The sequence below is a fragment of the Macaca fascicularis genome, chromosome 8 (genome assembly GCF_037993035.2).
Source record: "Macaca fascicularis isolate 582-1 chromosome 8, T2T-MFA8v1.1".
NCBI classification, from domain to species: domain Eukaryota; kingdom Metazoa; phylum Chordata; class Mammalia; order Primates; family Cercopithecidae; genus Macaca; species Macaca fascicularis.
In genome coordinates, this window is record NC_088382.1 from 147,910,450 (window position 1) to 147,936,433 (window position 25,984).

Below are 25,984 nucleotides of genomic sequence, written 5' to 3' on the forward strand. Positions count from 1 at the left end.
GTTCATTTGTTTAATTAAGCACGCAGGCATGCCCACAAACACATATGCACACAACTATGCATACCCATAGACATGTCAGCACACAAACATGTATGCCCGCAAACACATGTGTAAACAGCTATGCATACCTAAACACATGTGCACCCAAACATGGATGCGCAAATCCAATGGCCACAGCTGTATGCTAGGTATAGTGAATTCAGAACTGAATATAATGAGGTCTATATATTGATATATCACTGACATTTTCTTCCTTACATTCCACGCTGCAATAGAAGTACACTGATTCTTAAAATAGGCATTTGTTTATTTATTTATTCTTTAAAAACTTGTCCCATGAGGAATAGTTGAAGAAACTGAGGCACTTAGAGCTTGAAAGATTTGAAGTCCTGATGAAGTTCAAAGGAAAATCCAGAACTAAGGGCTGGAAGGTAGAAGGTGGCTGTCCCACTGTTGCATGGCTTTCTGACCACAGAGCTGTTCAATGGGGGAATTGGCTCTCATGAAACCTTGGGTTTCCCAGCTCTAGAGACGTGCAGGCAGGAAGACACATGCAGACACTGCTATACACTATAGCTGCCAAGAACAGCCAAACCCAGGCAAAGACACTCTGATCTCAGCTTCTTAGGCACAGAGCTTGACCTCCAGGCCACACGTGGATCTTAAAAGGGCCTCAGGACTCTGAAAGTCTCCAGAGCTAACTCCATCCCACCTCTGGTCTCTGTTGACAGCCATGGATGGCTGAACGGAAGCTGCAGGAACCGTCTCCACCTCCTCCACTGAGCCACAGCCAACATAGTAAAATGAATGTGACGAACTTTGGCTTATCATACTCTGCTTTCACCAGCCAGTGCCCAACGGGAAGGTCCTGTCCTGGCCAGGTATCTTCTACCACACAAGCACCCCACGATCTTCCTTGCCCTTGACCAAGTCCACAACCATTCCATCACCTCCCAAAGGTGTCCACTGCGTCCCCTGGAACTCTCATCTCATAATCAGAAAATACCTCCAAATATTTTTGCATCTCCCTGCCTGAGATAAAGAAAACCTGCATTCCCTGAGGACTCTGGCTCCCTGCAGCCCCTTACAGTGCACTGGTTTTGTTGTTTTCTCTTATCTGAAACACCACTGGACAGGAGGTGGGTTTGGGAGCTCCTTTCTCTTCATGGCCCTTCTAGGCCATTGCTGCTGACCCTTTCACCCAAGGCTGATCTTCAAGGCCTGTGCCATTTAGTTATACCCCCTCCAGCACTTCTGGCTGCTGTGCTAATGAGAATGGGATGAGGAGGGAGGCAGAGGGAGGCTAGGGAAAGGCAGTGACAGGCATCCAGGCAAGTGAGGACAGTGGCTTACACTGGACGGCAGCAGTGAAGATGCTGAGAAGAGCCGCAGGATTTGAGGTATCTTACGAATGTGAGCCAAAAGCATTGCCTGAGGATTAACAAAAGATAAGAAGTGTCAAGGGAGAAGACATCATGTCAAGAATGACTCTGGGGTTCAGTCCTGCGGGGTTGCCTGTAATTCTCAATGGCAAGGTGGCCAACGCAGTGCAATGAAAGATGCCCAACAGAGAATCACAGCCCAGCACAACCTGGCGCCAGCTCACCTCTCCAGCAGCCGTGGTGGCCTCACTTCATTTTCTGAAATAATCTGTCCCTGCCTTGAGGTCGCAGGGACTGCTCTTCCTTTGGCCTCTTTCCTCCCACCTGCACTTGGCTATCTCTTAATTAACCTTCAGGTCTCCTGTTAAATGTACTTCCTCAAAGACGCTTTTCCGAACGCTCAGTCTAAATCAGGAGTCTCTTGCCACACTTTCTATGGTCACCTGCACTTTACATCATAGCACGTATTTCAAACTAAATGATCCACTTGGAAAAGGGCGTTTGGGTCTTATACTTGTTCTCCCACTGGACTGATGCTTCGTAAGAGCAGGGACTGTTCTTTATTTCATTTGGGTCATAACCATGAAAGCAGCATCCAGCACTGTGTCAGCAAATGCAGTAGACAATAAATACTGTTTTATTGTTGGATAAGTGGAGGACAAGGGTCAGAATAGTTCAGCCCAGCTCAGGAACTTTTCAACAAGCTTTGACTGAGCCCCAGTCTGTGCCAGCCTGAGTGGCAAGCCCAGGAAACAGAGGAATTGGTGGATGAGACCTGGCTGCAAGGCCCTGCTGTGTCACAGTGAGGTGATTAGCATAAGTGGTAGGACAAAGGAGAGCATGGGGGAGGCTCCTCAAACAGGCTCAGCCTTCAGAAAGTTTCCTGAAATAAGTGACATCTGAGCAGAGACAAAAGGCATGAGCAGGAGTTGGCGAGAGAACACTGCAGATGGAAAGAGTGCTTCTAGCAGCAGCAGGGCCAGGGGCAAAGCTTGGAGGTAACAGAGTCTACGTAACTCCGGGTAATTCTAAATGGACAGGGTGGGCAGTAGACTGACTGCAAGTCAGCCACCATAATCACAGTAGAAACCCTTGTTTTGCCAATGTGGTATCCCCTAATGTATTTGTTCAAGCCCCTTTGACATGGTATATGAGGAATCTGTGATATTAACTCAGTCTCCTGTCCAACTCTATCTGAAGCCACTCACTGCCCCCAAACCACCCAGCCATGTGGCTACCACATTGGACATCCCAAAATTGAGAGGAGGGGAGAGCATCCTCTGACCTTGACTTTCAGCCATTCCTGAATTCGCCAAAGGAAAATCAGACTCTGCCTTGGAAGGGCTCCTATAACATCCTGCATGATGATCTCTACTGCCTCAGTTTCTTCATCTGAGAAGGTAGATGTGGATAGGACGTGCCTGTGTTTCTGTGATTAAGTTAAATGTTTTGCAATCTATCAATCTGACAAAGGTCTAATATCCAGAGTCTACAAGGAATTTAAATAAATTTACAAGAAAAAAACAAACAACCCCATTAAAAGCTGGGCAAAGGACATGAACAGACACTTCTCAAAAGAAGACATTCATGTAATCAACAAACATATGAAAACAAGCTCAACATCATTGATCATTAGAGAAACGTAAATCAAAACCACAATGAGATACCATTTCACACCAGTCAGAATGGTGATTATTAAAAGTCAAAAACAACAGGTGGTGGCAAGGTTGTGGATAAAAAGGAACACTTTTACACTGTTGGTGGGAATGTACATTAGCTCAACCATTGTGGAAGACAGTGTGGTAATTCCTCAAAGATCTACAACCAGAAATACCATTTGACCCAGCAATCCCATTACGGGGCATACAAAATATAAATCATTCTATTATAAAGGTACATGCACATGTATGTCCACAATAGCAGTTCTCAAATGCAGCACTATTCACAATAGCAAAGATGTGGAATCAACCCAAATGCCAATCAATGATAGACTGGGTAAAGAAAATGTGTTACATATATACCATGAAATACTATGCAGCCATAAAAAGGAAGGAGATCATGTCTTTGCAGGGACATGGATGGAACTGGAAGCTGCTATCCTCAGTAAACTAACACAGAAATAGAAAATCAAACACCACATGTTCTCATTTACAAGTGGGAGCTGAGCAATGAGAACACATGGACACATAGGGAGAACAACACACACTGGGGCCTGTCAGGGGGTCAGCAGTGGTGAGGGAGAGAATATCAGGAAGAATAGCTAATGAATGCTGGGCTTAATACCTAGGTGATGGGTTGATCTGCACAGCACACCACTGTGGCACACATTTACCTATGTAACAAAGCTTCACATCCTGCACATGTACCCTGGAACTTAAAATAAATGTTGAAGAAAACAAAAAACTTATCATGTGAAATGTTCAACAGAAGGCCTGGCAGGTAGCAAGCCCTCACCAATGTCCATTATAATCACACTGTATGATAATATGTGTCTGTTTCTATCAGGAGGATTTAGAAGCCTGAGAAAAAGGTTTTGTGTTTTCACTTCTGGGTCCCTAATATCTAGCACCCTGCTTGGCACATAGGTATCAATTTCAGTTTAGTAAGTGAATAAATACATGAACAAAAGGAAGAATGAATGAATGAATGAATGAATGAATGAATGAATGCAAGGTCTGAGTAGGACAGTGTCTTTCCCAGGAGGACCTGGCTTCTCACTTGGGGAATGGGACTTGACAGAATGTCTCAGTAACATCATGTCCTAATCCACCTAGGTCATGGGTCTCGATGCTTTCTAAATGAAAGACTAGAAATGGAGTTCTGCACTTCATAACACAATCATCCCTTCCTGTGGTATCAATGATCCATGAGCCTGTGATTGGCTCAGCCTCAAAGCGAGAGAACAAAAGAGATGGCAATGCTTATAGAAGTCTGGGATCCTTCACCCCAGCATCATAACCTATGACATTGAGGCTTAAAAGTCTCACAGGTCATCTCTGCGTGAGCGTAGTGCATGGAAACCCAAGCTTCAGAAAGATCACAAGAAGGAAATAGCCAAAAGGAACGGTGCCCAGTCAGGATTGCACACAGAGACCGCCTGCTGCTTTTATAATTAACAGCCCTCTCATAAGCCCTTGAGATTTTTAATTTTTATTCTTAAGATGATACAAGTTGGAGTTCCAGTCACCTACCATCACCACTCTGCTTGCAGATCTCCAGGGGATGGAAAGTCAGGGCCTGAGCCAATCACACCTGTTCTAGGACAATCAGACTGGTAGGGATCAATATGACCTTAGAGGTTACCCAATCTGATCTAATAACGGGCAGCCAAGCTCTGTCTCAGACCAGCAGTGTTACCTCGAGTAAGTCACATCATGTTTGTGTCTCTTGGTTCCCTTACCTACAAAACAGAGGTAGAATTATAGTCCTGATTTCATGAGGTTGTTTTAAGAATTAAATGAGATAATAAATGTAAGTCTGGAAGAGTACCAAGCTCACAGTAAATGTTCAGTGAATGTTGGCTAATTCTACTATTACTATTTTTACTGTTGTTATCTCAGTGGTTCAAATATGTACAATGAGGTCCTCACATTCTGAGGAGAAGGCTCAAAGTTGCCCCCCATGCAACAACAATCAGACTAGCTCTTCTTTTTCCTTTTTTTTTTTTTTTGAGACGGAATTTCACTCTTGTTTCCAGGGCTGGAGTGCAATGGCTCCATCACGGCTCACAGCAACCTCCACCTCCCAGGTTCAAGCGATTTTCCTGCCTCAGCCTCCTGAGTAGCTGGGATTACAGGCATGCACCACCACACCCAGCTAATTTTTGTATTTTTAGTAGAGACAGGGTTTCTCCATGTTGGTCAGGCTGGTCTCAAACTCCCAACCTCAGGTGATCCCCCCGCCTCGGCCTCCCAAAGTGCTGAGATTACAGGCATGAGCCACCACACCTGGCCCTTTTTCCTCTTTTACACATCAGTTTACTTTATAAAGTTCAACAGGGCAAAAGAAAGTCAACACTTTATAAACAACAATGCTTTAAGACCTGTGACTCAATCCTTCGCCACTTTCTTCCCTGGCGGTAGCTTTCCTGGACTCTCAACTATATTAACACATCTTCTTCTGGTAAGGACACTAATGACTGCCCACAACAACCCTGTTCATTGAGGACAATTCCATTAGAAAACAGTTTCTGGTAGTGAACACTTAAAATCTACCTTCTTTTCACTCTCAGTCTTAGTTCTGGACTTAAGAGATAACTAAGAGTGAGTCCAACTGATCTTCCTGGGAGACCATTTGTGATCACAAAATTGTGCTTGCACAGCTCTGAATCCTCTCCAATTTATTTAATTAATTCTTGTAGGACGTGGTTGGGGCATAATTGACCAGGCTTAGAGTACCCAGGTTTGTCAACACGTGCCCAGTGTACTGTACTTTAAACACGGATGGGGAAGCCCAGAGATCTGTCTGGAGCAGAGAGTTGTGGCCATGCCCAGGCCCCTTCTTGCACCAGACTAGATGAGGCCAGCCAAGATGGGCAGGCAGGAGATTATCCCAAAGTCATCATTCACCGTGTAACCCTAGGGTGACCAACCCATTGTAGTTTGCCTGGGACTTTCGTGGTCTTAGCACTGAAAGTCTTACATTCTAGGAAACCCCCTTCAGTTCACCGGGGCTAATGCCCCTTGTGAAGTAGCAGCAACAAAAGCAAAGGATGTATGTCTGTGCCTCCTCATGTCTCTTGACTGTTCAGGAAGGTTGAGAGCTGTTTGGGAACAGGGACCCAGAACGTGTGTTTTGGAAGGGAAACTCCATGCCTTCGGAGAAAGAATGTAGACTTGGAAGTGAGACAGACCAGGAACAGGATCCTGGGCCTGTCACAGAGTACTCTGCAGGGCTTCGAGTACATAATTTTGCTTCACTCTTTGTTGAAGGCTGTTTGCTCATGTGTAAAATGGAACAGATAGTATCTGCTTCTTCAGGATAATTAAATGAAATGATGTAGATAAAATGTCTAGCACAATCCCTAGGATACAGCAGGATATAGCAGGGATTAAGGAAGGCTGGTTCTTTCTTTTTTATTTTTTCTTTCTTAAATTCCCCATCATTTGACATAGGGCTGGCCACAAATGACATATTTGATACATGTATGATGACAGATAAAATAGATTAATGAATGACTGAATGACTGACTGACTGAATGAATGAATACATATGTGTGAGGATGGATGGACAGACAAACTCTCAATAGAGGTAGTTTTGTGGCTCACACAGGCCCACTTTTCTGCAGGCTAAGATGAGCAAAGCAGAGCCAGAAATGGAAAGCATGTTCAAGAATCCATAAGTTCTGCAGTGAGCCAGATTCAGGCTTCAATCCTGGATTTACCATTCACCTACCATAGTGTTCCCTCAGACAAATTATGGAATAACTATCTTCATGATGATGATCAAGAATATCTACATAGCTAAAATTTATTGAGAACAATACACACACAATTTTTGCCCACAAAAAACCTGTGAGGCGGACTCTATCACTATCCCCAATGTTCACACGAGAAAGATGAAGTACTTTGGCCATGACCACATTGCTCAGAGGTCCTGAGGTAAAGACTAAACTCAGTCGCTCTGATACCAGATTCCAGGACCCAAATCCCACTCCCCAAGCAAACCCCTTTGGATTTCATTTGTGTCTTCATCTGAGAAGTTTCCTCATTCTCCTGATATTTCAAAGATGAAAACTAGAATATGCTACATGAAATGCTTCATGTAAATAGACAGCAAAATATGCCATCCTGTTCCTTCACCTAAGTCAACATTCCTATGTCATTATTCAAAAGGAGGCTGATAGACAAGGGCACAAGGCAATCAACCATTCCAACCCTCTAATCAAACCCAGCTTAGGACAATTTTGCAAATCAATCCTTTTGATGCATAAAAGGAGGTGGCTTGGGGAAAATAGCCATTCTCCAAGAGGTGCTCATTGGGGCACTAGAATCAGGAACTGTAAACAGGTTTTCTACAACACACATGCACACACACACACACATCTGTGACACACGTGGAGAAATATTGCTGTGTAAAAATCCCGAGAGAGATACTGCAGGCTGTATCTGAGGGACTAATGTTTCATTGAATACACTAGAATATTTGGTTGTGAAAGAGAAAAGGCCTTGATTAAGAATCAGAAAGCTGAGATTCTGAGAGGATTCTTCCACCTCCCAGCTGTTTATCTATTGAAGGCAAAGTTTCCTTTTCCTATGCCCTGTTTTCTTATTCATACATTAAGGAAGCTGAGCTGTGTGACATATAAGCTAATTCCCAGAACTTCCACATTTTATGCCTATAGACTTGTCATTCCTATCACCTTGTATACCTTGCGGTGCCTACTCACCACCAGATAATGGTCATGGTCTTCATATCTAATGTCTTTGTCACATAACCTGCTTACCTCCCCAAAGTCATCACTCACCATGTAACCCTAGAGTGACCAACTCAATGCAGTTTGCCTGGGACTTTTGTGGTCTTAGCCCTGAAAGTCTTACATTCCAGGAAACCCCCTTCAGTCCTGATAAAATCCACACAGAATCTACCCAAAATTTTGTTACTTCACATATAAGGCATGCCTTTTTATGCTTTTCCAAATTGTGTTCCCTCTAAACAAAACTAGCAGATGCCACCTGTACAGGCTGAATTGTGTACCCTTCAAAGAGAGATGCTCAAGTCCCAACTCCCAGTACCTCAGAATGTGGCATTGTTTGGAAACAGGGTCTTTACAGAGTCTAAGAAAGCTCAATAGAGTTAAAACAAGACCATTAGGGTGGTCCCTGATCCAATATAACTGGAGTCCTTATAAAAGGGGAAGTTTGGACATAGAGGCAGACATGCAGAGGGAAGATCCTGTGAAGAGACATAGGTAGAACACTATGTGAAGGTGGAGGCAGAAACTGTAGTAATGCACTGAAAAGCCAAGGCACATCAGAGATTAACAGAAAAACCACCAGAAGCCAGGATAAAGGCATGGAACAGATCCTCGCAGTCCTGAGAAAGAGAATGTCGCTTACACCTTGATTTCAGACTTCTAGACCCAAGAACTTTAACACAACACATTTCTGTTGCTTCATATGCCCAGTTTTGGGTACTCTGTAACAGCAACCCTAGAAAACCAAGACACCACCAACTCCTATATGCTTAGGAAAGATTTTTTTTTTTTTTTTTTTTTTTAATGGAATCTCACTCTGTTGCTCAGGCTGGAGTGCAGTGGTGCAATCTCAGCTTATTGCAACTTCCGCCTCCCAGGTTCAAGCATTTTCCTGCCTCAGCCTCTCCAGTAGCTGGGACTACAGGCATGCACTACCATGCCCAGCTAATTTTTGTATTTTTAGTAGAGAAAGGGTTTCACCATGTTGAACAGGCTGGTCTTAAACTCCTCACCTCAGGTAATCTGCCCGCCTCAGACTCCCAAAGTGCTGGGATTACAGGTGTGAGCCACCGCGTACGACCAGGTTATGTTTTATTAACTAAGTACTTTTCCAACTGATCCTGTATGGAACCTTGGAAACGTTGATATAATGTTCTGTGCATAATACTCTAGGTCTAGAAGGGGCCACATGAAAGCTGACTGATTACAGACGTTAGGAAACCATTGGCACCCAGACAGTGTTTAAACCCATGAAACAGTTTCACCCAGGCAATGAAGCTTTGCTAATTTGATTGTTTAAAGGCCAAGATTTTTACTGGGATGCATTTTAATAACAGGTAGGGGGTTATGTTGCTTTAAATATCAAATCTGAATGATAAATGTTTGAGGTGATGTGTATCCCAATTACTTCAATTTGATCATTATACATTGTACGCATGTATCAAAATATCAGATGTACACCATAGATGTGTACAACTGTCTAAAATAAACATCACATCGTAAACATTATAAATAAACAAAAAATATCAAGAACCACGCACAGTCTTATGACTAGCTGCTGTTTTCTCCTTATATTCAGTAAATACAACTTGGCTGATGGACCATGGGCTCCTCCTGGGAGCCAGGTATCTGTTCATCTTCTCTCCTTTCACTCTCCCTGGCCCTCTGTCTCTAAACACTTGAGTCTAAAGATTTACCTCAGTTAGGGTGGAGAGAGACAGAAAGAAATCCCATTTTGGCATCCATACCTATGTCTTACACTTATTGTTGAATCTGTTTTCCTCAATGCCCCCCACAAGGAGGGCATTAGGAATGTTCCCAGCTATAAATAAAGTACATTGGTTCCATTCCATTCCTGTTTCTTATGTTTCTATAGCTCCCTAATTCACAGGAAGAGAGAAATCAGGAGTGAGACTTACGTTTTATATAAACCTAACCCCAACATCTCAGAAACTACTCATCAATAGTATTTGGAGTGCAGTAGGAACTCTGTCACAGTGCTCAGAACATGTCTCCTTCATCAACATCCAGCTAACATAAGACACCTCATCCAACAAATGTGAATTAAAATAGGTGAGTGCCAACTATGTTCTAGGCAGGCAATGCCTCTCCCTGCTACAATCCGCTCTTCACACTTCAGCCAAATGAGATTCTGACCCATATCTGATCACATCACTCCCCTACTTAACACATTCCACACTGGCACCTTCTGTACCATTCCTAGGAGAGAAAGTCCAAACTCCTAGGCACGCTTTTCTACCTCCTCTAGGAAGCCTTCTCTGCCTCCCACCACATTGAGTAGTAAAACCTGGTTTATATGTCAGCTCCCCCAAGTGCATGGTGAGATTTTCCTCTCAGGATCAGTTCTCATCCACATTTGTACACAAGGCTCTCTGGCTGCTGCTCTCATGATATAGACAAATTATTTTGGTAAAGCTATTCTTGACCCCTGAGCCGAAATCAGGATGCTTTTTGGTCCTCATACCCTTGATTCCTCTGCAACAGTTAGCCTTGGGATGCTCCCGCCTTCTGGCTCTCACATTTCTGTGACTCTTTGAATTCTTTGTCCTGATTTTCCTTGCACCTGTCCAACAGCTCTAGCTGAGACTCTTTGGCAAGTTTCTTCACCTTCAAATATACTTAAATTGTGGATTTTCTCTTTAGAGTCTGATCTTACCAACAAAACAAAATTCAGACTTCATAATACTGGCTCTGGAGACAAACAGCTATGAATCCAAACTCTGACTGTCATAAGGTGGCCAAGTGACCTTGGGCCTCAGTGTACTTATCTGTGAAATAATACCTTTCTCAAAGGTCTATCAATGGCATCAAGTGAGTTGACAGAGTAAAACCTCCTAGCACAGTCTGAGCTCACATGTCTGTGCTAGTGTTGTATAGTCACTGAGTGATTTCAGCCAAGCTCAATTATGGCTATGAGCTGATGAATCCCAGCCCAGATTCCCACCTAGCCTCTGCACTCAGATACCCCATTGCCTTTAGACCTATGAACTCACATCAACTCCTCTTGCTGCCTGATCCTCTTCTTCTTCAGCTTTATTGACTAATTCACCCAAGGGAACCTCTTACCATCACTGCGACTTTTCCCTTCCCCTCAACACAGTACAAAAGCACCAATTCTTTTCATTCCGTTACCTCAGCAGTCCTCAGTGATTCTCCTTCTGAGCTACCTTCACCTTTTCAATAATTTCTCCCCACCCCAGCTGTCATCCTGTTTGATTCTAACATGTCATTTCTATTACATATACAATCAAGCAACTCCCTTACTCAAATTGTTTCGCAGTCTTCCTTTATCAACAGATGCAATCTCAGCTCCAGAAGGGGACACACACACCTTTCATGATCAATCTCCCTGGAATCTGGCTAGCCCCATCCCTCCCACTCTATCAAAAACAAAACAAAACAAAACACTTGTATGCAGTACTCTTGAAAACCCTAGCACTACCCAGGAGATGGCATGCCCTTTTCCATTTCCGTACCTTTGTGCATACCTTCTCAATGCCTGAGACCACCTTCTCAATGCCTGAGACCCCCTTCCAGCCTTTATCTGGCTTGTGAATGCCCTCTCTTCCAGGTAACACATCCTGATACCTCCTGGGTGGGTGTTTTGGGAGTTCTCTGTCCTCCATCAACACCTTGTCCATGTTTAGCTTCCATTTCTGACATCACTTTCTTGACTTCCACCTGTCTCTCTTACACTATATCAGGAGCAACTTGAGGTCACAATTGTGTCTTTCTCATTGCTCCGCCCAGAATTCTTCAGTTAGAGCCAACAAGAGCAAGAGCTCAAGGTCTCCTAAATAAGCAAATTGATGACAGACTGTAAATCAATAAACGAAGGAAAATGACTCTGAGGTTTATCTTTCAAGGGGGGATTTGTATGAAAATGCCATGGGAGGAACATCACATATTCCCTTTTGAGGAGGACAACATCAGCAAGAAGGGAGTGAGCCAAAGGGGGCTCTTTTCTCATTCACTTGCTTTTAAGGAATGAGAAAAGGGGGGCCATGATCACTTCTGAGGACTCTATTTGGAGAATAAACTTTTATTAAGGAAATGTGAGTACATTTGGCTAAGAAAGTATCTCTCACATCTGTCAGTCATTGGCTGGAAGGATTCAGTTCTCAAAACCCACATTATCTTCTCATTATTCAAGGAAGAGACCCTGGCAGGTGCCAAGCAGCAAGAAAGCGAAGTCTGAGTATAATTTCGTCCTGAGAGTACTGCTCTATAATTTCACTGTTTGCAGCAGTGCATAGCATTTAAGAAATAGGGGGAGAAAGACATCACAACATTTGAATGCCCTTGTCTGAGCCAAATAAAACAAAATGTGCACTGTGGCACTATGGTATGAATGTGTCCCCTCTAAACTGTATGTTAAAACCTAATGCCCTCCTAACGATGTTAAGAGGTGAGGCCCTTTGGAACGTGATTAAGTAATCAAGGCTTTGTCCTCATGAGTGGATTAGTGACTTATAAAAAGCCTGGAAGGAACTAGCTTAACCTTTTTCTCCCTTCTACTTTCCACCATGTGACAGGGCAGCATTTGCCCCTTCCATCATGTAAGGACACAGCACAAGAGCCCTCACCAGGCATCAAATGCTGGTGTCTTGAACTTGGACTTCCCAGTCTCCAGAACTGTGAGAAAATAAGTGTATGCCATTTGCAAATTACCCAGTTTCAGGCATTTTGTTACAGCAGCACAAAAGGACTAAAACAGTGTGTTGGGGATGAGGGGGAGGGGAGAGACAGAAAGGGAAAGAGAGAGAGAGAGAAAGAAAAAGAGAGTGAGCAAGCAAGAGAAAACAGAGTATGTGAACGCTAGCATCTAAGCATCGAAGAATGAATTCTTTCATGTGGCCACTTGCAGAATGTTCAAAACCAGGGCAGATATTGCACCCATGTGAGCCTCTACTTCCTCTATGATTTAGGGATAATACAATATTCCTTGTAGAACTGTGAGAATTACATGAGGTTATTTGTCATAATACAAAGTTTTAAATTTTTTCTTCTCCAAAGAATTCCAGTTAACTCCATTGGGTTGAGGCATAAAAGACACTTCCACCCAATGATGGTGAAGTGATGTTTTTTCAAGTAAAACACCAAATTTTACTTGTTCTGAGAACACAAAATATGATGGTGGAAGTAAGATCTGCCTGCTTTGAGGAAGAACATCAGAACAGCCTTCCAATGGTGTCTTCTGTTTTTCCAAAAGTTTCTAAACAGTAACTCAGCTACTTGAGTGTCAACGGCTGGGGTCTGTGGAGCCATGGAAAACCTTACATCAGCTGGATGGAAGATTTGTAGACGTTTTCTGTTTACAAAACCTCCTCTCACTTATAAAGTGCAGATCCATTACCTAATACCATGAAGTTTCTTAATCTATGTTTAATTCCTCTAAGCTTTGTGAAATGTCTTTTGCAGAGGTTTTAGAAGGGGTGGAGTAGAAGAGATTTGGGAGTATATGAGGACAGTTATGTCAAGATCATTTCCTCCCTCACCTTGTTCAATGATGAAAGAGTTTGATCAAACAGTATGAATCTTCATGAACATTAACCTGGTCTACAAAGCAAGACAAGCAGCAAGATGTATTCATTTTTTAGGGCATATTATTTATATTATCAAGAGAGCATAGTTTCCTAACAAAGAAAAAAATGACAATTTTAAATAATGAAATTATTAAAATTTGTGCTAGTGTTGCACAGCAACATGTTTTTCCCCCCATTTCTAAAGTGCACTTAAATGCATTTTAATATTAAAACTAAGACTATAAAACAAGTGAAATGTGCAAAAATACAGCATTGGTTAAATAAATTATAATAGAATCACATGATGGAATTCTGTGTAGTTATTATGTTGTAAAAATATGTAGGGTTATTGAAAATGTTTATAACATGGCAAGAGAGAAAAACAGAGAGTAACTTATACACTTTTACCCTTTTATATATTTTTGTAAAGGAAAATACATGTGAATATAAAATAGTTTGTGCCTAGAGAAAGAATATGATGACATTTTTCTTTGTACTTTTACTTATTTTCACAGTATACATATTTATGTAATCAGAACTATAAACATACATATATATATGTGTGTGCAACTGAAAGTTTAAAGTGAGGATATCTGAAGGAATACATTTAAAACTGCTTTTGAGCAACATTTGACAATTCATGGGGAAAAAAAAAACAAGAACAGTGAAGGATCCTACTCTCTTATACCTCCTCTGGCCCAAGATCTACTCAAAAAACTTCTAGGGAAGAAACATTCTAGAGTTTAGTATATTTTATTGACTATATTTTCCTAGTGTCCCTAAAGCTATTATTTCTTTAGAAATATGGCATTTTCACTTTGTAGATCTCAAATGTAAAGTAAAAAAGAGAAAATGTGATTTCTCCTATTGAAGCCAATAGGAATAAACATGGCGTCCATTAGTGTTTAAACCCATTTTCATACTGCTATGAAGGAATACCCAAGACTGGGTAATTTATTTAAAAAAAAAAAAAAAAAAAAAAAAAGGTTTAATGGATTCACAGCTCCACATGGCGGGTGAGGACTTACAATCATGGCAGAAGGTGAAAAAGGAGCAAAGGTACGTCTTACCTGGCAGTAGGCAAGAGAGCACGTGTAGGGGAACTGCCCTTTATAAAATCATCATTCTCATGAAACTTATTCACCATCACGAGAACAGCCCAAGAAAAATCCGCCCCCATGATTCAATTACCTCCCACCAGGTTCTTCCTACAACACATGGTGATTATGAGAGCTACAATTCAAGATGAGATTTGGATGGGGACACAGCCAAACCATATCAATTAAATTTTTAAGTGACAAGAACACCGCTTCCTGAGGAATTAGCTGTAATAAGCATAAAGTACCTGCACAAAATGTAGAGAGGAACAAGTATTCAGAGCTTGACCAGATCAACAGTCTGTTCCAGCCCCAGCACTAACCAGCTGAGGATGTTTTTTTCAGAGTCTTAGTTATAATCAATGGAGTAGTCCATAGAGGGCTTAGGTCCTCTTGGCTAGTACTGTAAAACCTGGGTCTCTATTTTACTAGGTGCTTTACAAATATCACCTCGTGAACGTTTAATAGATTCTGCAAAATAAATGAAGAAAGTGAGATGAAAGAATTTTAATAACTTGCCCATGGGTACCCTGCTAATAATAGAATAAATGACATTAGAACCAGGATATGTGTCTCTTAAATGTCTCTGATTTTTCCATCATCCTCTACCTTCATGGCCACATGACCTTTTACTCTACTTAAGAGACCTCAGTGAGAATCGTCAAGTACCTTTAGAGTACAGAGTTCTTTTACAGCACAAAACTAGAAAGGACCACACTGCCCAGTGGCATTCTGCTCTGCCTTTGATTCCACCAGGAAGTATTTGGGCCCTGTGGGTGGCTCTGAGCTCACCAGAGGCATTTTAAATCTCAGCAGGTCAATATCCGGTCCCCTGGAAAGAGCTTTTCTTTATACACCTGCTGAGCCTGTCCTCAGCCAGGGGTTAAGAGGATAAAAGGCTCAAAGCAGCAGGCTCATGAAGTCACAGATTAAAAGGTAAATTGAGAAAAAAAAAATAGGACAGGGAGATCATTAACAGGAATGCGGATTTGTCCAAAAAATAATCCAGAATGTTCATCTACATAAGCACTTGGGTAACTGAAGTCTGTTCACTTATCATAGGAATAATGATAATAATGTCATTGTATGAAAGGGGAATATAAAATTGCGATTAAAATAATAATTATGGAATTTCAGAGAAAAAAAGACTCAGAGATGAACAAGGCTACCTATCCCTTTGTGCTAGATGAAACACGGACTGTAAGTGATCAATATCCTACATCAAACTGGCTTTAACAAAAATAAAAGGAATGGATTGGCTTGAAAAACTGAAAAGTCATGGGGCTGGAATGATGTATTAAATCCATTGCTTCTGTGGTGTGTCCAAATCATACCCACCTACCATTCATCATGGTGGACATTCTACCTTCACAAATGCATCATTGCCAAAGCCGTCGTAACGTTAAACTTGTAGGTTCACCTGCACGCTGACTGCCCAACTCTCTAACGGTTGCTTCTTAGTCCAGCAAAGCTGAACATTCAATGGGACTCTCAAATATTTATAATTCCCACTCACTTTCGAAAGTGTGGGAATGAATGAAAAGGATCTCAAAATATTTTAATAAGAGAAGTGGGGGAAAAAAGATTGTTTCTGACAGAACCAGACAAATCAATTAATTAATCTCTGGCAAGCAAAGATAATTGTATTTCTGAGTCTATTAAGGGACATCAGAGCTAGTTAGCTAATTTCACAGGGGAGCTGGATGTCGCTGGGCATTAGGCAGTGATGGGAAACATCAGGCAGAAACACAAGATGATATTTTCTTTCAGGAAGCACTTGACTTTCAACTTAACTATTTCCACTTTGGTAGAGAAGAGCCAGGTGAGTGTGTTCAAAGGAGATTTCAATCCTAACGTTTCTGAGCCTTCACACTTTTACACCGGCTCTGATAATACTGATCGTAGGTCCTTTTTGTGAGACTATTCTGTGGATGAGAACAGAATCTTTCAGCAAAATCATCTAAAGCCACTGGGGAGAAAATCTCCTAAATGATATTGTAAAGAAGGGGAGGAAGAAAGACAGGGGATGAATCTAAATATCAAACAATGAAAAATCTTACTTAGAAAGAAAATCTGTTTGATTTAGAGCTTTATCTGAATTAATATTTAAAACTAAATTTGAATTCATTGTCAAGGACAAATGTTAGCTCCATTTCAGCTAACAATACTAGAAATGCAGGTTCATGCCCTCGTAAATAGATACAAATGAGTTATGGATATACTGATGATTAACAAATATCCATGTAATGAGTTTCATAATTAATTGTTCATTAGAAAGCATTTCCTTGGGAGAAAAGAATTGCATAAGAAAATAAGGCCATTCCTCCTATTTTCTCACCATTAGCACCATGCTGGAAAGCTAACACAAAGTCTCCGGAATTTCCACAGCAGAAGAATGCATAAACGGAGTTAAGATCCAGTGTCCTATTGGGGAAGAGAAGGCTTCGCAATCTGGTTATGAAAGTAGAAGTCAGGGTCTCATTTTCTTTATAAAAAAGAGGCTAGCAAAGAGAGGCTGAGATTACTTGGCCTGTGCAATCTTCACTTAGCCTTAATCCCATCATTTCCAACCTTGAAATTACCTCATGAACTTTAGCAAGTGCTGACACCTCGGTCCCAATGCAAAGATCTTTTTACTTAATTGGTCTGGAGGATAAAAAATTTCAGTTTTCCAGGAACTTCCACTACACAATGAAGGTTGAGATTTTCACAGGAACTCTTTCATCAGAGTCATCCAGGGAGCATATTAAAACACAGTCTCCTAAGCCCCTCAACCAGAGATTCTGACTCTGTAGGTCTGAGACCAGGGCCAAGAATTTCCATTTCTTTTCTTTATTATTATTATTATTTTTTTTGAGACGAAGTCTCACTCTGTTGCCCAGGCAGGAGTGCAGTGGCACAATCTCGGTTCACTGCAACTTCCACCTCCACCTCCCTGGTTCAAGCAATTCCCCTGCCTCAGCCTCCCGAGTAGCTGGGATTACAGGTGCGCGCCACCACGTCCAGCTAATTTTTTTGTATTTTTAGTAAAGATGGGGTTTCACCATGTTGGCCAGACTGGTCTCGAACTCCTGACCTGAGGCAATCCACCCTCCTTGGCCTCCCAAAGCTGGGATTACAGGTGTGAGGCACCACGCGCCAGCCAAGAATTTCTATTTTTAATGTGCTCCCAGTTGACAGGGATGCTGCTGGCCCATGAGCCACCCTTTGAGCAGCATTGATTTAAATAGAACGTTAGGAATTAGGAATCATCTTCTGTTACTATCATTTAATGAAGATCCATGTGACTCATCTGTAATTGAATAAATTTTGAAAGAAGAAACAGGAAGTTCAATACAATATAAGCTAGAATTTTTCTCCCTGTATGCACTAGGCCCTATGCTGGGCACTGGCAATGCAAAGTCAAATAAGATCAGATCTTCACTCTGAAGCAGCTCACATCGACAGAGAAGAAGACAAAGCAACACATTACATCTCTAACATTCCCTCTTTGCAGTTTCCTCTTCTGCAGTCTAAAAACTCTCTGGCAGTTGACACTCGCATCCCTACATCTCCAAGTTTAATAAAAAGTATGCTGCAATATATACATTCATAAATCCTTCACCTCCGCCCACTCCCCCACTCTTACTCTTCACTTCAACCATGAGTTGTCGTCTTTGGTCTTTCAGGTGGGCTCGGTGTTCTGATATCACAGGTCCCCTGTCGGGATGACCCACATCGATTCTTAAAGTGACAGCTCTGCTGTTATTTCACTCCGAGACATCTGTTCTGGCTCTGCATAGAGACTGCATTCCTCCTTCTCTGTCTCTTCATAGTATCCCCAGTCTGTCTCAGTGACAAGCATCTACCATGCATATGATGGCCATTTTCTTTGTTTCCTGATTTAAATTTTAGTTTTCTGCGGGTACATAGTAGGTATAGATATTTATGGGGCACATAAGATGTTTTAATACAGGCATGCAATGCATAATAATCACCTCATGGAGAAGAGAGTATTCATCTCCTCAAGCGTATTTATCCTTTGTGTTATAAACAATCCAATTACCCTCTTTTAGTTATTTTTAAATGTACAATTATTATTGACTATAGTCACCCTGTTGTGCTATCAAATAGTAGGACTTATTCTTTCTAACTTATTTTGTACCCATTAACCATCCCAACTCCCTCTCACCACCCCCCACCCCCATATCACTTTTTTTTTTTTTTTATGAAATACCATTACCCAATTTGGTGATGGTAGGGATCATTCATCTGATCATCTCCTCAAGTAGTATTGTGCACGGACTACGGGTGCACATGTGATAGTCTTCACTGACGGCCATTGGTTGAGTGACCCTTTAATCTATGAGACTTTGGTCTGAATGACTTATAGCTGCTTCCACAACCTCAAGTCATCTTCTAAGATGTGAAGAAGATGTTGCAAGGTGGATAGTGCACGCTGCTTGAAGTCAGACATTCTGACCTTCTTATTTGTCAGCTGTGTGTACTTGGGCAAAAAACTTAGCTTGGGGCCTTGGTTTCTTCATGCTACAGAAGTTATACAGTCTTGGGGACGTTTTGACGATAAACTGGATAATGTATAAATGGTATGACACATGGTAGGATTACTTATTATTGTTATCTAATTGGGATATACATAACCTGTAAAAATAACTTCAAGATTTACTGAAATATTTGAACTGATGGTCATTTTCTATGTATGTGTCAGTCTCTCTCATTAGCTGGTAAACACCTCGATGGCAGGGGCTCTATCACTTCATCTTAGTGTTTCTAGAGCCGAAAACAATAGCATATGCAAACTAGTGTCCTTGGGAATGAGTAGATGACCAAATAAAGCATGTATAGATGTGCCTTAGGAATATGGAAAAGCTAGGGATTCCAAAAATCTTGGCTGAACACAATAACTAAATGTCCATATACAGAGATGGTTTGCAGAGGAGGTTATATTGAGCTGGAACTTGTATAGCATAGAATTTTCAAGAGAGATGCTAGGTGGAACAGGGCCAAGAATTGTCTGATGAGTGAGAGCAAAAAGAAACTGGGAGGGTTTTAAACAGGGAAACAAGGTGGTCACGACAACCTTTTTGGGTAGTAACTCCATTAATAGTGTTAATGACAGGTTAGAGACAAGGCTATACTTGTAGTGGTGACAATTTAGTTGGCATCGGCTAGATACAAAGTACCCTACTACCTTCTCTGCATATATTAATTAATGCCATACACTTTCAAATTCATCCATGAGACAAACTTTGTCACCACCATTTTACAGGCCATACAATGTTGGGTTGGGGGATGTTTCCAAGTCCTCAGAGCTCATAAATGGCAGAGCATGGCTTCAAATTAAGGTCTGACCCCAAAGCCAGATCCTCAGTACTTCCCTGTCCCTGCCTTTTTGTCAGCATGAGTCTTACTGCTGAATGTGGGGGTGACATCCTGTGATTCTTGATGACTAGTTTGAGGAGAAGTTTTCCCTTTGAGAATTTGTGTCAGTCCATACAGACTTTGGATGAAGGCATGTTGACTCTTTGCTCAAAGCAAACATCATCACAAGGCAGTGTGCATTCTCAGACTGGAACAAACACCCATGAATATAAATGTGCTAGAAGCAAGGAACTCCCTGATCAGGACAAATTATCAGGCAATATTCTTTCTTCTTTATCTTTATGCTTCCAACATAGCATCTTATAAAACCTGGAGAGGAGGTTTCTTTCTGGCCAGACTGTGTAGCAATGAACTGCAACATTTGGATGGAGGTACAAGAGATATTTCTCATCAACTACATAAATGAGGTGGAACTTGGAAGACCACAGTCAGGCTCAGTCTGAAAGGTACTCTCCCTCTCTTGCAATCCCCAGCTCTAATTTTACCATCCCAAAGGCACTGTAGAGCACACATTTAATCACATATCCTTGCACCCCAAAAAGGAACCAGCTTCCCCAAAATCTACATTTCTTCTCTTTACTAACATCAGAAGACCATCTGCTTTTCCTCAGAAACTACCCTGGGGCCCCACCTTGCCCACCAGGCTTGGATTGTAGCCATGTCTTCTCCATGGAGCACTTGCTGGATAAAGTAATTACACTTCATTCTAAGCATAGCTCCTGCAGGATTCAGAGCAGAAAAATACTTAGCACCTGAGCATCAGGGATCATGCCTGTCAGGAACACCCCTGGCAAATGCAGAATCCTGGTTGGCATCACGCCCAGTCTGTCCACAGCTGCCCGAAGGCAGGATTTAGGAGGCTAGTGGTTACCAAGTGCAAGGTTTTGTTGCTGATGAGACCTTAGAGATCCTAGACGTCATTACAAGACAGTATGCATCCACCTGAGAGGTCTAATTCGCTTCATCCAAACCACACCCAGACCTGTCCATAGAAGTAACTGCAATCAAGTGACCCTCAAGCATATGTAGTCATAAGATTATGCCCTCATCCACATCTGAAGTGTGTGCCTAAATACACACCTTCCTTGAAACCATGAAAAGCTAGCCTTAAGAGCTAGAAGCTTATAAGAATATTCCTAATCTTCTGGGTGGGTGGTCTCCAACTATTAGTGATTTGTATGCCTATCTATAAAACCATTCTTGAGTATAAAACCCCAATATATGTATATTTACTTATAAATACTACACATGTACAATTATACTCATATGTAACATGCATTATAAATATAGAAAAAGGTTTTTTAAAGATGAGAGAAGGATATAATAATCCATGTTTTAAAAATAGATATTTTATATATTAATGGATCACATAATATTTTGGGTTTTGTTTTGTTTTTTTTTTTTAGATGGAGTCTCACTCTGTCACCCAGGCTAGAGTGCAGTAGCACAATCTCAGCCCACTGCAACCTCCACTTCCTGGTTCAAGCAATTCTCCTGCCTCAGCCTTCCAAGTAGCTGAAATTACACAGGCCCACCACCACTCCCAGGTGATTTTTGTATTTTTGGTAAAGATGGACTTTCACCATTTTGGCCAGGCTGATCTCAAACTCCCAAACTCAAGTGATCCACCTGCCTTGGCCTCCCAAAGTGCTGGGATTACAGGCATGAACCACCACACCTGGCTGATCACATAATATTTTTTTTCTCCCAAAAAACATTACAGTGATTCCAAGTTCTGGTTTTAGTTTAGCCTAATTCAATATTAGACTTCAGTGGTGAGCATGGATAAATGAGATGCTTCCCAAAAACATACAGATCTAGAAAAAAGGGTATCATAGGCTTGCTGAATAGGTGATTATTTTTATCCTCATTTTCAAGCTTTTTTACAACTCAGTAGGGGTCTATTCCTGTTTTGGATGTGTTATTTTGAAATATTTTGTTAATGGTGATTATTTTGTGTAAGACCCAATATCCATTTAGAATAAGGTGTGTTTTAAGTATTTATGCTTACAAGTCTATATATCAAATCATTTTTAAAATATAACTAAATCACTATCTACTTATTGTTAGATAGATTAGCTTATCATCTTTAATTCTTACTGTGTGTATCAATAGGCTTTTGTAAGAAGTAGGATAAATGTGGTTGGTTCTGGCATTTCCTGGTATTTAGTATGCTTCCATTATTAATATTATCTTCAATTCATGATTCATCATCGTATTGGACATTTTTCTATTTGTCTTTTCCTAACTCTTCATAACCAACAATATGAGGGTTAGTGAAGTTAAAACTAGAGATCAATTTAGAGCTGTATGTAACTGACCAGTTGCACACTGCAATATTTTGCAATGTCAGTCTGTGCTACAGACTTCCCTCTTTGCTCTTGAGACCTAAGTTACTGAATGGGATTCTGCCATACAGAAACAGCAAGGTCGTCCACATCAATCTGGATTCTAATTATTAGTGAAGCTTGATTTCAATTTTTTTTCTTTTTCACCAAAGCAATTGTAAATAGACGTTCTAATACTGTCTTTCCACATCCTGATGGCTGTCTTGTGCACCCTGGGGAGAATGAAGCCCACTTTGCACCTTAAGTAATAATATAAAATAATACATGATTTTGAATGAGAGAAGCTTAGCCTCAGCTCCTCACTCTGCTATATTACAGCTATGTACTGTTCTACTTCCCTAATCCCAAGTTATCTATCTGGTACATGAAGATACTGCTCAGTTCTATGGTTTGTTATGAAGAGTCAGGAAAAGACAAATAAGAAAAATGTCTAATACCATGATGGAAACCTGACATTATCAAAATCGCTTGCTTTTCTTGTAAATGTGAACCTGAAAATCAGAGTAGAGTGCTGCCAAAGTAGCAAACAGAAGCAGTAGCACAGCCTGGACTCAGGAGTACTGGCCCCAAGCCCAGGGCTCCTATCAATATACAATGTGACTTCTGATCAAATGAGATGTGGACCAATGGCAACAGGACTTCAAGAAGGATGCACAGATCTTTGCCTCATTAAAGCTCAGCCTCTGTGAATGCTGCCCAGAACCCCTCCTCATATGCCTCCTTCTCTAGAACAGAAAGCTGGTCTCAGAAACATTTCCCATTCTTCTCACTGCCTGGGGTTCAGGACACCCACCAAAACCACTCAACCTCACTGAATTCCATCCTTAAGTAAGTAGGGGCTATAGTACACAAGAGGCACTTGAAGCATTAAACTCAGGGTTATCTTTTCACAACTGGAGTCTAATCTTGGAGGTAGATTATTTAAATGTACATGGATTCTTAGTCTTCTATCTAGAGATGGTATCTATTTCTTCATTTTGAAGCTGGACTGGCCTTGTGACTTGCTTTGGTTGGTGGAATGTATTAGGAAAACAACTTTATGCATTCCAAGACTGAACAACAGGAGATTTTGTGTGTTTCCCCTCTTGATAGCCCAGGAACCTAGCCTGCTGGAGGATGAGAGGCCACAAGGAGAAGCACAACAGCCCAGCTGGGAGCCCCAGACCTGTGAGTGAGCCCAGTGAGATCATCCAAGTCACATCTAACTCAGTAGAACCGCCCAACTGAGCCCAGTCCAAACTACTTACTCACGAGCTAAACTAAGTTGTTGTTTTTAAGCCATTAAGTTTTAGAAGAGTCTGTTATGCAACAAAAGCAAAAGGATAGATATCCCTTGCTTTTTATACTAATTTGCTCTGTTAATTGGACACATAAAAAAACTCAATTTCTATTAACTTTGTTTTTTGTGTGTCAGTAACATGTCAAAAGTAGTAGCAACCATCAGGAGGACATGTAGTTCATGTCTGTGTTTGGTTTCTTATATAACTATTTCACATCTTGATTATTTACAATGAGCCTTGGAGGTAAGTCTATCATGAGGATTTATTAATATCACCAGCACGTGAAATGCCAAATTTAGACTGCATCCTCAAAAAGATAAAAGCAACTATATTTCAATTATATAAATTGATGTTTGGAAATACCAACATTATCAGTTTTTTAAAGATCTAGGCACAAGTGTTACAATACGTGGTTTTGAAGTAACGGTCTGCATCAGTATTGAACATACTGACTCCTTTTTACCACAGCTACACAGGCAACCTTCATTTTCCATCAATTCACTTCCCTTTAAAACTGACATATTTAATAGAAAGAGCCACTGAGAAGAGAGTAGGCAGAACGGAGTGCAGGAGGGAGGCGATGAATTAGCACTTTCTAGTCTCTGTCAATATGTGGTTTATTTTCAGATGCAATAAAGGTTTGGATTTTTGACTTGGCAGGAAAACACAATGAAAATCTTTTCCTCATTAGTACCAAATTTCCTACAATCTGACTTCCCCACCTCCACTTTCTTCCATGGAAAGAAACACACACACACACACATACACACACACACAAAAAAATACAAATTGTAAAGCATACTTACCCTCTCTGAAAGAGATCCACATTATAAAATTTATGTAGCTCTACAGAAAACTCAACCGTTCCTTGTATTTCAGACATGATCTTTTTGGCTCATTACCTGAAAAACAAGAGAGAAATTAACAGCTTGAGATCACATCAACCACTCAGAGAGAATCTGGCTTTTACAACAGGAAATCAATCTGACCAACAGGACCAACAGGAGTAGCATGTGTCCACTGAACGTCACCACTCAGGGTTCCTTTTATGGAAGAAGACACGGAGAGACAAAATGACTTGCCTACTGTCACAGCTTCTACCTGGAAGGGCCAGGAGGCAGACCCAGGTCTCCTAACTCCAAAGCTGAGCTGGTCCCCTGCCCTTTCCTATCTGTCAGTACCGTGGAGACAACAACATCCTGGCCAAGAGCACATCCTTCATGGCCAAAGGCACAAGAATCCCTGCTCTACCGCTTTTCAGCTGTGTGACCTTGAGCAAGTCACTGAACTTCCCTCATCTTCAGTGTTCTCATCTGTAACGTGAGGACTGGTAATAGCACATAACTTTGATAGATGGTGGGAAGAGAAAATAAATATGCCACATTGAGCACTTTGCACGGTCATTTGTGTAGTAAATACTCAATAAGTTGTAGCTACCACTGATAATAATAATTTTAAATGATTTTATAATTCATATTATAAATGCAGTCTTTAAAGACTAAAGGTGGCTGGAGCAATATCAAGCATGGCACATAGAGCATGTGGGTGCTGCTGCCAGGTAGATGTTTAACCCAACTTGACAGGTTGCTAATTTTCCAATTAGTTGTTACTGGGGGTCAGTAACAAGAGGGTTGAAAGGAAAAGATGGGAGGAAAAAAAAACATTAAAACAGTCCAAGTCTGGGATGAGAAATAAGCCAAGAGGTACATTGAAAAGCAGGCTGGGTTTTCTGAGAATATCAAAGCATCTAGATACCAGGAATGTGATGAAAGGGAAAGAAGTTTACTTGTACTGAGCACCTACTATATTCTTGGTGTTGCATAAAGTATTTCATGTAAGTTGCCTGATTTTTTCCAACAAGAATTTTGTATTATTCTTGCCGCATTTTGCATGCAAGAAAAAAGGACCAGAGAAGCTCTGACCTGGAGCCACTTTCTAACTCTGTAATATGCTGGTGGTGTGGCCTTTGGTAAGACCCTTGCATTCTCCAAGCCTGCTTACTACCATGCCTAACAGGGATAATGCAAGCTACTGAGTAGACTCCTGATAGAATAAGAGGTAACGACTTGCAATATACCTGGCACTTAGCAGGATCTCAAGACCTGGTATGACCTCTGGGAAGGGAGAGAAGGAGGAGAGGGGAAAGGAAGGGAACACGTGGATCTGTCACCTGGCAACTTGTGATTCAACTTGGATCTCCTTCCAAAGCCCCTCTTTCTGCCCCCAGATGCCTCAGGGACCAGACCATTCTTGTGGTTCAGAGCACAACTTCACTGCAGTTAACAGGGTCAGGCTAGGCCAGATCCCACAGATAAGAGCAGGAGGGATTAACTGGGCCTTAACTGCATCTCAGCTCAGGCAAATGTTTCACCCAGGCAACATTTCTAGGGATTCATAAGGCTGCATACCAAATTAAAATCCTTAGAACCAACCTCTATAAATTCTGCAAGACAGAATTTCAATCTGGCAAACATGGAAAGGCCTGGCTCACAAACTGTGCCAAAAACCCATTTCCCTAATGAAGAGCCACAGAG

General features: G+C 41.4%; 1 protein-coding gene across 2 annotated transcripts in view; it reads right to left on the minus strand.

The window, feature by feature from the left end:
- FAM135B (family with sequence similarity 135 member B) overlaps positions 1-25,984 on the minus strand; it is a 353,349-nt gene that overhangs the window by 206,225 nt on the left and 121,140 nt on the right. For both annotated transcript variants that reach the window (XM_074000059.1, XM_015455220.4), the window contains exon 2: positions 24,257-24,352. Coding sequence is in view for 1 of the 2 variants with exons in the window: in XM_015455220.4 (XP_015310706.3) it covers positions 24,257-24,333 (77 nt within the window). In the remaining variant the exon portion in view is untranslated. The remainder of the gene's footprint in view (positions 1-24,256; positions 24,353-25,984) is intronic.